Source organism: Haemorhous mexicanus, chromosome 29 (genome assembly GCF_027477595.1).
Source record: "Haemorhous mexicanus isolate bHaeMex1 chromosome 29, bHaeMex1.pri, whole genome shotgun sequence".
Classification (NCBI taxonomy): Eukaryota; Metazoa; Chordata; class Aves; order Passeriformes; family Fringillidae; genus Haemorhous; species Haemorhous mexicanus.
In genome coordinates, this window is record NC_082369.1 from 4481129 (window position 1) to 4494403 (window position 13275).

Consider the following 13275-nt stretch of genomic DNA (forward strand, 5'->3'; position numbering starts at 1 on the left):
ACTCTATTGTCTTAATTTTTCAGCCAGGCCTAATTTAGATCTTATCTGACTCATTTAAACACTCTTTTTGGTGGCTGAGGATGGTCCTAAGTGACTAATATAATCCAAAAAAAAATAAACACATCCAAGCCAGCTCTGGGATGGGAACTGGTGCTTGATGGATGGTATCCTGGAAACATGAGCCATTACACAGCCTGTTGCTTCTGCGTGCATTTCCTCCAGACTGGAACTAGCTTTTGTTTTATTGTTTCCATCTTTAATTGAGAGAAAACCTGGGCCTTGTCTCATGTGAGGTGGCTGGCTGGAGAACAGAGGGCAGGTATTGCAGTGCAGGATGTTGTTGACCACCCTTCAATAACATCCTGCACTGATGTGGTGGCTCCTGGGGCAGTGGCAAAGCTTTGTCCCTTCTGGTGACAGCCTGGGGCTAGACCCCAACCCGAGGGGCTCTGGGGGTATCCTGTGCTGGAGTCAGCACTCGTCCCTTGGTGCTTTGTGTCTCCAGACTGAGCTGTTTTGTTTCCTGAGCAACATCTCTGGACAAAGTGTTGCCCTGCACAAATCCCCGCGCCTGCCCTGAGGGAGGAAGCACAATCTGCCTCCAGGAAAGGTGTTCAGACCCCTGAGTCTGGAAAACCAGCATCCCCTTCACTCCTTCAAAGGCTTCCTGTGGGCTGGAAAACACTCCTGTTTCATAAGCTTGCTCCTTCTGCCCTGTGCACGCAACCTGGTGCTGTCCCTGAGCTGTTCCTGTGCTCCTCTGGGCTGGGGGGAAGGTCTGAATTCCACCAAGCAGGAGGTGGAACAGAGGTTGTGGTGGGTCCCACTCAGAGTGAGTAAGAGCTGCCCTGGGGGCTCTGCCACGTCACTCTGAGCTGGGCCAGTCCTCTGACCTGCCCTGGCTCTGTGGCTGAGCCCTTGGAACTGGAGGATTATCAGGTTTTGACTCCATTTTCCTCTGTGTTGCCCCCTCTGTGTGTGGCTGGGGCTGCTCTGGGCACTCCAAGCCCCAAAACAGAGAAAGCCCCACAACTTGTGCTGCACTTTCTGGTAACTTAATTTCTTGAGGTCCAGGAAGGTCTGGGGAAGCTTTTTTTTAAGATGAGGTGGTTCCCTAAATGCTCAGCTCTCATTCAGAACTGATTCAGGGGTTTTCTCATCACACTGGTGCCACAATCAGGGTTGTGGGAGAGGCAAGTGAAACCCTGGCACCACGTGTGTGTCCTCAAGGTTCCCAGACAGATTTCTGGGAAGAGCCTGGCAGTGTGGGAGCAGCCCTGGCCATGGCTTGTCCCAGGGTTGGGCAGGGGACTCTGGAGGCTGCTGGAAAATCCGGGAAGTGAATCTGTTAACACAGGATGGAAGGAACAAAAAGCCCAGCATCATTAATCACCTGCTTCAGCTGAGTGAGCACTTTTGGTGGGAAGTGTTTACAGAGTACTTTCCTTGCTCAGAGGCCTTCTGCACCCTCAAGAGAATTAATAGCATGACCTTCTAAAATGATGCATGGCACGCCCAGTGCATGGAGCTGCCTCTCAGAGCAGTTCCCAGCTGGGAAATGTCCAGGTCCTGTGATAGCACTGGGTGCAGAGATGGGCACGTCCCTCCCTCAGCCCTTGGGGACCTTCCCCAGCCTTGGCTGCAGCCTGGCAGGGTGGGATGGGGCAGAACAGGACTCATCCCTCCATGGGGAGCTGGGCAGGAATGAGGGAGTGATGCCAGACCCAGCAGGGACCCAGGACAGATGCTGAGGGCCTCGAGGTTGGATAATGCAGGGTGTTCAACACCTTCTCTGGGGTGACACTTTCTCCATCTGTACCACAAGACCAAGCCTCACAGGAACACCTGATTCCATCCCTGAAAATGCCCTGTTTGAGGAATAAACAGGAATAATCAGCTCACCAACAGGGCTGACCACAGGCTCTGGCTCTGCTTTTGGGGCAGAGGCTGGCAGGGCCCTTTCCACAGCTGTGTGTCCCCAGCAGCTCTTGGGGTCATGCAAAGGTTGGTTTGCCAGGGCTTCTGGGGGAGTGATGATGCAAAAAACAGGGATAGAGCTGGATCTGAGCCACATCCTGAGGTGTAAGTGCCTGTGCAGGGCTGCCTGGTGAGATGATGGGGGCCCCTGCAGCCACATGGGGACCTTTCAGGACAGGGACTTTCCCGGGTTTGGGGGGGCTGCCGGCTTGGCCGTCGGCTGGGTGTTGTGCAAGAGCCAAACTTGGAAGAAAATCAGAAATCTCCCTCTGGAAATACCCCTCGGGCGGGAAGTTGTGGAGATCCTGGGGCCGGTGCTCATGGGGGCGGTTCCTACAGGGCTTAAGAAGGGCTGAGGTTGGAGCCGGCGGCCAGAAGGAGACAGCCCCGGCCAGCAGCACCCGCTCCCTGAAAGGGGGAAGGAAGAAAAGAAGGGAAAACCAGCGCTGCTGCTGCCCTGTGGGTGATGGAGCCGGCTCCTGTCCTTCTCCTCCTCGGCTCGCTGTGGGGCTGCAGCGGTGAGTGCCATGGAGCCAAGAGCCACCCTAATCCCCCGAGCCACCGTGCTGCCCTGCCCTGCTGCTCTCCCTGCTTCGCCCTGCGGCCCCAGGAGGTCCCTGTCACTGAGCTGTGACAGCCACCCTGTCCCCATGTCGCTGCTCGCAGCGCTCGCAGCTCCGGTGTGCTGGTGACTGTCCCCTCCCCTGACCCTGCACTTTCCTCCTGCCCAGGTGGCCCCGCTGACAGGCTGGTGGTGACACCGCGGGAGCCCGTGGTGCCCTTTGGGGGCTCGACAGAGCTGAACTGCTCCTTGGCCTGTGCAGGGGGCAAGGTGGAGTGGAGGGGGCTGGACACTGCCCTGGGGACCATCTCCTCCTTCTCCACCCACAGCATCCTGCACATCAGGCATGCCACAGTGGCCACGGAGGGCATGAAGATCTGCCTGGGCAAATGCCACGGGCAGCACTACCAGAAAACTGTCACACTGAAGGTCTACGGTAAGCACTCCCCAGCCCGTCCCTCACTGCCTCCTCCTAGCACAGCCCTGCATCCCCAGGGCAGCCCCTTTCCTCCTGAGCTATGCTGTGCTGCCAAAAATCACCCCTGATGCTGCCTTGACTCCTTTCCAGCTCTCCCAGACACGCTGAGACTGGAGGCAGCTCCCCACATCCTGCGCCCAGGACACCCTGCCAACCTGACCTGCTCGGCCACGCACCTGTATCCCCCCACTGGGCTGGCCCTCACCTGGTACCGGGGACACCAGGTGGTGGAGAACCTTACAGATGTTGACTGCAAGGATGCTGATGAGGAGGAGCTGTGTAACATCGTTTCCACCCTGTCGGTGAAGGGGACAGAGGTGGCAGAAGGGGAGGAGTTCAGGTGTGAGGTGAAGCTGCACGTTGGGCTGGAGACCTTCACCAGGGTGGCATCTCTGGTGGCAAGTGCTGAGGGTGAGTGCCAGGAGGGGCTGGGGACCTCAGCCTGCATGTACCCCAACCCCTGGAGCCAACCCCACTGCCCTGTGCTCCTCCTAGCTCTGCCAAGCAGCAGCAGCAGCAGCCCCCACTGCTGCACCACTCCTCAATCTCCCATCCCATCCCTCCTGGCAGTGCCCCTTTGCTCTGCTCGCTGTGCCCAGGGCTGGAGGAGCTTGGGGCTGCAGCGAGGTCCCCTGTGACCAAGGCTGCTGTGTGTTTGCAGCTGTGATGACAGCAGCCATGGTCACCTCCACGGGGAGCCCCGGCACAGCCAGGCCCGTGGCCAGCACAGCACTCCCTCCAGGGCCAGGTGTCCCTACAGGTGACCCCACCACAGCACGGGGGCCCAACGCTGGCACCACTTTAGATCTGGCTGCTGTCACCAAGCCCCCCTCCACGGAGCCCTCTGTGCCCCAGGACCCCATGGCGAGCACCGACACGGCAGGTGTGGCCACCAGCACCCTCCCTGGCTTTGGCACGGCGGCGACAGGGCCACCCCAGGGGACAATGCCCACCTGCAGCCTGCAGATCTGGTCGCTGCCTCCCACCGGGATGAGGGGCAGGGCTCTGCGCATCGAGTGCCACGCTCGGTGCACCGGGAACGCCACGGTGGGCTGGCTCCGGACCCCCGCAGCCCTCTGGCAGTACCGGGAGGAGTCTGCGGGCAGCAGCTCCGCCCTGCGGCTGGACAGCGCCGAGCCCTGGCACCAGGGCCACTACCAGTCCGTCCTGCTCGGCCACCGCGCCCAGGTGGCCAGCCTGGAGGTGCTGGTGGTGGATGGTGAGTGGTGCTGATCTGCGGACCCCTGCCCCCATCGCATGGGTGGGCTGCACCCTCTCGTGTCCGTGCCACAGTTGGTGCTGGGGGGGGATGTCCAGGAAGCTTCCCCAAACCTTCCTGGACCTCAGGAATTCGCAGTTACCAGAAAGCCCCACACCTTGTGCTGCACTTTCTCTGTTTTGGGGCTTGGAGTGCCATGGTTTAGTTGAGGTGTTGGGGCATGCGTTAGACTCGATGATCTTGAAGGTCTCTTCCAACCCAGTGATTCTGTGAATTATTCTGTGAACTCTGTGACTCCCTCACCCCTCGGCATTTCCATGCAATAACAGCTCCGTGTGTTGGCAGATTCCTTCAGCTCCAGCCCTGCCATCGCCATGGGCACAGCGGGATCGCTCTTGGGGCTCATCGCGACCGCTGCCGTGTCTCGACGCCTGTGGAAACGGTTCAGATCTCGGTAGCAGCTGTCCTGGGAGTGGGAGCTGCCGGTGGCCCCGGCCCTCCAGCCGTGTCCCTGCTGTCCCCCGGCTGTCGCTGGCCCCTGGCCAGCAAGAAGGAGCTGGAGGGGAGCAGCTGCCGCGGGAGGCAAAGCCTGGAAAGACAATGAGCACAGGCGACACAGGACTGAGACTGGACCCCCGCGGGCTGGCACCGATCACCAGGCTGGGTCCGGTGCCTGGGACTCCCGGGACCAGCGGACGGGCGGGAGCACGAAGGCCGCTTGTCTGTCACAACAGAAGGCCCCGGGGAAGCGTGGGCTCGGTGCACGGGTGGGACCGGTGCTCCAATAAAGAGCTGTTTTCCGTTCGAGCCCTCAACAAAGTGTCCTTTGGGCCCGGGCGGCCCCGGTCCCGCGGCCCCTCACCGGCCCCAGGGCACCGGCGGAGCCCGCCCGGTTGCCAAGGGCGGGGCGCTTGCCCGCAGTAAACATGGCGGGCGCGGCGCCAGCTACGTTGATAACGCAGCTCCTTTGGCCACACTCAAGATGGCGGCCACGGCCTCGCCCAATGGCGGCGTTCTCGCACTGCCTTCCTGCCCACCGATTGGCTGCCAGCGTGCAAGATGGCGGCACAAAAACTTCCGGCCCGGGCGGAAGTGCGGTCCAAGATGGCGGCGTACGAGAAGCGGCGGGCGGCCGCCGCCCCGGTGCCGGCGGGGGGCAGCGGGCTGCCGGAGCCGGGGCGGGCAGCGCCGGGGGGCGGCGGGCCGGCGGAGGGCAGCGCAGCGGAGTTCCTGCTGCGAGCCGGCGTCACGGCCATGGTGCGGGAGGCGCTGCTCAAGGTTCTGGAGGCGCGGCCCGCCGAGCCCGTGTCTTTCCTGGCCGAGTACTTCGAGCGGCTGGTGCTGGCGGAGGCGGCGGCGGAGCCCCCGGGGCCGCCGCAGCGCCTGGCCCGGGCGCTGTGGTACGTGTGCCTGGCTCATCACTCGCACAGGTGCGGCGAGCGGCGGCGGGGGGCGGCGGGGACGGGGGGCGAGGCCGCCTCTCTGTGTCTGTGCCCTGTCGCGACAGGACGGCCTTCGACAGCAACGCCGGCGCGGCTTACGAAGTGCTGGGGTGCGGCGGGCGGCGGCGGGCGGCGGGCGTGGACGGGCGGCTCTACAGCGAGCTGCTGCGGCGCATCTGCCAGCGCGGGGCGGCCCCGGCCGAGGCGGCGGCCGAGCTGCTGCGCCGCGTCCGCTGCCGCGACCACGAGGCCGTCCCGTTCGACGTGTTCCGCTACGGCGTCCTCACCTGCTGCGTGCTGCTGGAGTTCGCGGCCAAGGCCGACGCGCTGTTCGCCGTGCTGGGCGCCGGGGACTCGGCGGACAGCCGGCTGTGCCAGGCTGTGCTGCGGGCGCTGGAGGACGCGCTGGGCGCCGGGCACGGCCCGCGGCCTGCCCGCTACCTGGAGGCGGGCTCCAGGCTGGGCCCTGACAGGCTGGCACTGGCCATGGACCAGGCGCTGCAGGAGAGGAAGCTGGGCTCCTCCATGAGCAGGGAGGAGTTCCTGAGAAAAGCCACGGCGCTGTTCATAGCGAAGGTGAAGCCTGTGGAGTGATGCCGGGTGGGAGCAGCACTGGCTGCGGCTGCTGCCGGCCCTGCAGGGCTCCTCTCCGAGCTGGACGGTGAGCACGGGGAGCTGGCTGGAGAGCCCTGGTGTGCCCAGCAAGAGATTCCCAGTTTCCACACTCCCTGCCCTGCTCTGATGGTGCCCAGCAGCTCCATGTCCCTGCGTGGCTCCTGTGGCCCAGCTGTGTTTTGAGATCGCTTTCAGGGGTTATCCAGGACTCACATGGAGGCTGTGACCCGTGGAGCTGCTTTGGGCAGTGAAGTGACCCAGAAGGAACAAAGTGTGGGGCTGGGCTGTAGCTGCACAGGGGCAGCTGGGGAGGGCTAAGGTGGTTTGGGATGTGCAGTGCAGGCTCTGGATGAGACACATCCCCCTCCCCCGGGACCATCTGAATGTCGAGCCGGGGGTTATTTATTTAAACTTGTCTGATCATTATTTATACTGTTCAATTCCTTGTTTGCTGTAAGACATTAAAGCCTTTTTATTATTTTTCAGTGGCCATTTTCTTACCTTCTGGCAGCACGAAGTGCCAGAATGAGCAGCAGAAGTGCCCAGACCCCTGAGGCACGCTCTGTGCCCAGGGGTTAGTGTTGGCTGCAGGTGCAGAACTGTGGCAGAGCCAGTGGGAGGATCCCCGCGGGCTCGGGATGTTGTGCTGGGGCGGATGTTCTGCTCCCTGCAGGCAGGACGCGGTGCTGGTCTGGGTGAGGCCGCGGGTGGCGGCTCCTGACGCAGGCACAGCTGACGGGATGTGACACAAAGGGAGCTGCGAGCCGGGGATGCCGGAGGCATCGTTGGGCTGAGCAGCCTCTGCTGCTGTGAATTGTCACACAGGTGTGGCACCCGCAGGCTGGCCGGGGTTCTGTGTGCTGGGGAACCCCGGGGCGCCCGCCGATCGCTGGACTCGCTCGGTGCGCCGGGGCGACCGGGAGCGCCGGGGGCACCGGCGGAGCCGCCCCGCCCATCACCTGCCCCGCCCCGCGCTTTGATTGGTCAGCGACACCCGTGTGGGCGGTGCCCGCGGTGGCCACGCCCTCCCGGGATTCCAGCCCCCGCCGTGCCCCGCGTGGCCCCGGTCCCGCCGCCCCCCCGCGCCCCGGAGCGGCCGAGCGCCCCCCGAGAGCCCCGCTAGGCCGGCATGGCGCGGCCCGCCGTGCCCAGCTCGCAGAAGGCGCTGCTGCTGGAGCTGAAGGGGCTGCAGGAGGAGCCCGTGGAGGGGTTCCGGGTCAGGCTGGTGGACGAAGGGGACCTGTACACCTGGGACGTGGCCATCTTCGGCCCCCCGGACACCCACTACGAGGGCGGCTACTTCAAGGTGAGCAGCTGGGAAGGCTCGGGGTGTGGGGGGGAGATGGGGCTCGGGGCGAGGGGGGAAGGCCGAGCAGGCGGTGTCGAGGGATGTGGTGCGTGTTTTGGGAAGGAGTTTCGGAAGGGGTGAGACCCTTTGAGGGGGCTGTGGGTATCCTGGGTGGGTGTGGGGGTCGTGACAGAGCTGCTTCGGGGCTTGGGGGCGTGTTGAAGGAGAGTTGGGTCTTTCACTGGACACCTGAGGGTCCCTGGGGCTTCGGGGTGGTGCTGGCAGGGAGCTGGTGCGCAGGTGACTGCTGCCAAACTACCGAGGGTCCCCTTATGGGGGGCCTCAACCACCCCCCTGCCCCCCCGGTCCGAGGGTGCAGGACAGCGGGCTCCCGGTCGCTGAGGTTCCCTCTGCTGGAGGGGATCCGAGAAATCGCCACCAGACCGGAGGGAAGAGACAAAAGTCCCCCGAGTGCAGAGACAGCCCAGGGTGGGAGCAGGGAGCTGGGTTGGGGAGTGAGTGTCGTGGCTTGGTTTGAGGTGGAAAAAGATGTTTGTTGGCCTAACTGCGCAGTCCCCCCTCGGCAGGATGTGTGTGTGCTCTTCCCAGGTATTGTGCAACCTGGGGTAGCTGTTTTCTTCCTCTTTCTCATCCTCCCTCCTCCACGGAGCTCTTGTGTTTTCATCCTGTTGCTGTCGGGGTGGGGATGCACAGGGTGAGTCACCCGGGGTTAGCTGTGTTTGTTTTCCTGGGCTGGCAAAGCTGACGCTTCAGAGCCAGGTTTTATCTCTTCACTGAAGCGAAGGGATTTTTCCCCGTATCATTTTGGCATGAGGTCCTCTGAACTCTCACCCTTTCAGCCACTCATGCTCCTGTTGTGTGCTCGAGAGCTTCCAAACTCAGCACTGAGGGTGCTGGTGAGACTGTGCATAAGAGGAGAGCAGAGGGGCAGAGTCCTCCCCAGCCTGTGGGATCACCAGCCTGTTTGTACACACAGGGTGGGGTTGTTGCTGTCCAAGCCCCCTTTGACATCGCTTTGCCTCAGCTGGTTTTGTTCTGATCCCCTCTGACACAACAAAGGGGATTATTCTGCCATGTTCAGCTGTTTGGCCAGAGCCCAGCACGGGGCTGAGTGTCACTGCCCTGCACTCCACACACACAACACGGCCCCCACTGCACTTTTCTCTCTTCCCACACCTCATCCTGTGCCATGGATCCAGTGTCTGGATTTTCTTTTACATGAACTGAGGGAGCAAGAAGCGTTGAGGGAGTAGTTGTGTTGAGTCTTGATCTGGAAGTTTGCTCCCAGGGCCTGGAAACAGCTGAAAGCTGAATCAGTCCCTGGGAAGTTGTGCAGCCACACAGGGAGAGGCTTCCCCCATCCTCTTGGGTTCCTGGTGCTGGTGGGTTGGGGCAGCAGCTCTGAGGACTGTGGGATGTTGCTGTAGGTCCCTGTGCCCCCTCAGGCTTCACTCAGAGATGGACAGAGAGCCCCTCTCTGCCCAATCTCATCCCTGTGGGTTTGGCAGCTGTGGGAGGAGCCGGTGGTGGCTGAGTGTCCCTGCTGGAGCCCTGGGCTGCAGCCTGAGCTTCATGTGATTTTATTTTTAGCCCCCAAGCTGCGCGTTGCGGCCAGTTTGGACTGGGTCTCTTCTCAGCAGTGACAGGTTATTTTTAGATTTGGTGTTTTCATCACAGCACCAAACACCTGATGCTTCCTTCCTGTGAGCTCTGAAGAGTAAACAGCCTTTCCTCCAGTGGCACAGCCATGGGTCTGGCCCTGACAGCAGCAGCTCTGGGGGTGACCCAGCCTCTCTGCCTGGTTCTGTGTGCTGCTGGGGGGTTTGTGCTGGGTGCCAACACCACGAGCTCCCACTGGTCCCTCTGCATTGGGGAGCACTGGGTTAGCACCAGGGGGCTGCTGGACAGGGGCATGTGGGCAGGATGGGGGGCAAGGAGCTGCTGCTGGTCACAGCCCCTTTGCTCACCCCACTCTGTGTGGTGAGAGGGTGCCCCCGGGGCCAGCGTCCATGTCCCTGTGTCCTGCCCACAGAGCTGGCTGACTCAGAGGCTGTGTCCCAGCAGGTGCCCAGCTGGGCTTGGCAGAGGTTCCTTTTTCCCAGAGCTGTCAGAGGCTCTGTGGTTTCTGTCCCTTCCTTCTCACAAGCTGGTGTTCACATCTTTTTGTTCCCTCGCAGGCTCGTCTCCGTTTTCCCATCGACTACCCCTACTCTCCTCCTGCCTTCAGGTTCCTAACCAAAATGTGGCACCCCAATATCTACGAGGTAGGTCCTCTGGGACAGCAAGGAGGCTCTTGAACAGTCAGTGGACACGTGTGCCTCTGTTGTGATGGCACTGGATGCAAATGTCAGCCTTTGGCACTGGACACTCGGAGCCTGGCACAGGGAGCATTGCTAATGAGCTCACGACAGCCCTTTGCTGTCCCAGAGCAGGTTCCAGGTCAGCCAGGCTTTGCAGGCCTGATGGCTCCCACGCTTGGGGACATTGTGCCTATGCCAAGAGTGGCTGCAGGGTGAGCAATGTGCCTGGCCCTGGGGCCCACGCCAGGGGCACAGCCTGCTGAGCACTGGGCAGCCTGACCTGTACAGTGCTGGCAGTCATGGGTGGCTTGTCCACTTTTGTGTCCCTCCTATGGGACTGAAGGGACAGCTTGGGTCACCTCACCTGGCTTCAGCCAAAAGGATGAGTGAGCGAGGAGATCCTGGGGCAGCAGCTCCTGAGGATCCTGTTTCTCTTGTGCTTTCAGACAGGTGATGTCTGCATCTCCATCCTGCACCCACCCGTGGATGACCCGCAGAGCGGGGAGCTGCCCTCGGAGCGCTGGAACCCCACCCAGAACGTGCGGTGAGGGCTGGGGGGATGGCAAGGTGGGAGGGTGGGGACAGCCTCCTGCTCCCAAAGCCTGCAGGAGGTGCCAGGGGGCTGGTGAAGGCTCTCAGGCTGTTGGATTGGCTGAAGAACAGCCAGAGCTTGTGTATAAGCCCAACAGCCCATGTGGTGCTGTCCCCTGCCTGGCCTGCTCCCCTTTGCTGGGCCCTCTCTTGCTGTGGACAGCACAAGGCTTTCCCATGGACACAGCAGGGCTGCTGGCACTGCTGAGCTGCCTCAGCTCTGACTGCTCATGTTTATCCACACCAGAACCATTCTGCTGAGTGTGATCTCACTGCTGAATGAGCCCAACACATTTTCCCCAGCCAACGTGGACGCCTCCGTGATGTACCGCAAGTGGAAGGAGAGCAAAGGGAAGGACCGGGAGTACACAGACATCATCAGGTGTGTGCTGAGCCCAGCCCTGGCAGCCCTGGCTGTGCTGGGAGCCTGTGGGACACAGGCTCTGGAGGGCTGTGGTGCAGAGCTCTGTTCTCACCTCCCACTTCTCACCTCTAGGAAGCAGGTGCTGGGCACCAAGGCGGACGCTGAGCGGGATGGAGTGAAGGTCCCCACCACGCTGGCTGAGTACTGTGTGAAGACCAAGACTCCAGCCCCAGATGAGGGCTCAGACCTCTTTTATGATGACTATTATGAGGATGATGAGATGGAGGAGGAAGCAGAGAGCTGTTACGGTGATGAGGATGACTCTGGCAATGAGGAATCTTGATGGCCCTCTGGCATTGCAACACTTAGTATAAACTACTGAATTTTACCTCAACAAGAACAAACTGGTTTGAATTTAGGATCTGTCAGCCCTGAAATTAACTCTCTACCTCGCAGGGAGACTGTTCTGCTGTTGCAAAGGAAATCCCATCGCTGTCTTTGTAGGAAAAGATAAACCCCCTATTTTATAAACTTCCAGGGGGCAGGTGGAGAGGGGGAAGCTGTGTTGGGGTGTTCACAAAGCCACAGAAACTGAGGTGCTGGTGGCTCTGCCTGGCTGAGGAGTGGCCACCAGGCCTGGTGTTGGCTGCCCCTCATTTGGGTCTGTTCAGCTTCTCTTCAGCCCCACGGGGTAGGAGCAATTTGGGGTGCTTGTGGGGGTGGTGAGTGGTTGCTTTAGTGGGGGGCAGCATGTGAGTGCTGTCTTGGCTTTCAACACCTTTTAAGGTTCACCCTGCAGCCATCTGGGCTGTGCCCACAGGAGCCTTTTGCCTTCCCTGCTCATGATGCTGGAGCTGTGTTCACAGGGAGAAGGGCACCAGGGAGGACTTGCCCAGCAGCCACCAGCACTGGGCATGTGGGGATGATCTGTTTGTGGTTTTTAACTTGCTGGGAGGGATGGAATCATGCTGAGTATTTCTGCTTCTGGTTTTTTTTTTTTGGACACTATTTAATAAAGTTCTTCCAGGGAAGTGTTGTGATGCATGAGTGAGGTTCGGCCCAGGCTACAAGGGATTTGTGTCAGATATGGACTGGCATGGAGCAGTGGGTGGATGGGCTGGCTGCTCTCTCGGGGCTGCAGGGCAGCTGTAGGTTTCACAGGAACCCTCTTTCCACCTTGCAGAGTGGGCAGGAGGGTCTGGGCAGGGTTGCCTCTGGTCTGGAGAGCATCTCTGCCTTTCCTGAGTAACATTCAGTGCCTAGTGCCTCTGCCCTGGAGCTGCAGCCAGCACTCAGTCTCTGCCTGGGCCAAGCCCTCCAGAAGGTGTTTGCCTTGTCCCTGCTCTGCAGGCAGCAGACCTGCCTGGGCAGTGCCCGGCTGTGCTCGGTGGTAGCTGACGGGCACCTCACGGATGCCCAGGGCTGCTCTGATCCCATTTGGGTGTGCCCTGAGCCCACAGACTGGAACTGGCTGGGACATGTGAGCTCAGGAAGCTGCGGGGAGCTCCCCAGACTGTGCTGAGCTCCCAGCCCGGGGCGCTGCCGGCGCCTTGCCCGGCTGGGATGGGGTGAGCAGCCTCGGAGCCAGGGCAGGGACAGGCCCTGGCAAAGAGCCTGCCTGGGGCTCCTGCCCCTGCTGCACAAAGCTCGTCAGAGGGGTAATGAGCAAAACTTCCCTCGGCTGGAGTCGTGCAAATGGGATCAGGGCTTGAGTGACACCTGCGACTGCACGCGGCGAGGGCATGTGCTTTATTGCCTTAGGAAATGAGGCTAAAAGGTGAATAGGATTATTGTCGCTTTATTCAGGCCTGGCAAACGGCTTCCAAGGTCACCCGGCCCGGCCGGCACGGAGCAGCAGCCCCGGCTGTTTGTTCACAGCCAGCCTCTCCTTCCTTTCCTGCGGGGCTGCTCTGTGCACCCCAAATCTGCATGGCCGTGCCCATGTGCCCTTTGCCGGCTCTTTGTGGCCAGTTCCCTCCCCAGTGCTGGATGCTGGAGGCTATCCAGATCATGGGTGCCGTGGGTACCATACCCCCCGAATTTCTGCACCACACGAGCCGTATTTACAATCCCCCCAGTGCAGGGGGAGCCCGGTCAGTGGATGAGGGTGGGCGGGACAGGGGGAAGAAATGGTCCGGGAGGAGCTGGCAGATCCCCGCGGAGAGCCTGGTGGGGACTGGCGCCTATGGCCCCATTGTTTTGGCTCTTCCTGCCCCCTGCCCAGTACCCCCAGCCGTGAGTGCTCCATGGCTGACTCAGACAAGAGTTCGCTCGGGGGATGGAGAAGAGTTGGAGACAAATCTGGTGTCCTGCAGAAGTCTCTTTGCCCAGATGCCTTGTTGGGTATTGCCTGCCCAGCCCCTCGGAGTTATCAGGCAGCTGCAGCTGGCCCCACGGACTGCACGGTCCGGCCGAGCG

The 13275-nt window shown here is 61.3% G+C and overlaps 3 protein-coding genes across 3 annotated transcripts; all 3 read left to right on the forward strand.

The window, feature by feature from the left end:
• Positions 1 to 2314: 2314 nt before the first annotated feature.
• Positions 2315 to 5043, forward strand: MADCAM1 (mucosal vascular addressin cell adhesion molecule 1). Its single transcript, XM_059870279.1, has 5 exons — positions 2315 to 2495; positions 2709 to 2975; positions 3108 to 3428; positions 3679 to 4236; positions 4582 to 5043. Exons 1-5 carry the CDS (start codon positions 2444 to 2446, stop codon positions 4692 to 4694), a joined length of 1311 nt encoding a protein of 436 aa, XP_059726262.1. The 5' UTR covers positions 2315 to 2443; the 3' UTR covers positions 4695 to 5043.
• A 291-nt stretch (positions 5044 to 5334) lies between these two features.
• TPGS1 (tubulin polyglutamylase complex subunit 1) lies at positions 5335 to 6774 on the forward strand. Its single transcript, XM_059869841.1, has 2 exons — positions 5335 to 5666; positions 5744 to 6774. Exons 1-2 carry the CDS (start codon positions 5341 to 5343, stop codon positions 6270 to 6272), a joined length of 855 nt encoding a protein of 284 aa, XP_059725824.1. The 5' UTR covers positions 5335 to 5340; the 3' UTR covers positions 6273 to 6774.
• Positions 6775 to 7349: 575 nt separating this feature from the next.
• On the forward strand, positions 7350 to 11888 carry CDC34 (cell division cycle 34, ubiqiutin conjugating enzyme). Its single transcript, XM_059869842.1, has 5 exons — positions 7350 to 7599; positions 9780 to 9866; positions 10349 to 10446; positions 10741 to 10875; positions 10990 to 11888. Exons 1-5 carry the CDS (start codon positions 7423 to 7425, stop codon positions 11198 to 11200), a joined length of 708 nt encoding a protein of 235 aa, XP_059725825.1. The 5' UTR covers positions 7350 to 7422; the 3' UTR covers positions 11201 to 11888.
• Positions 11889 to 13275: the final 1387 nt, after the last annotated feature.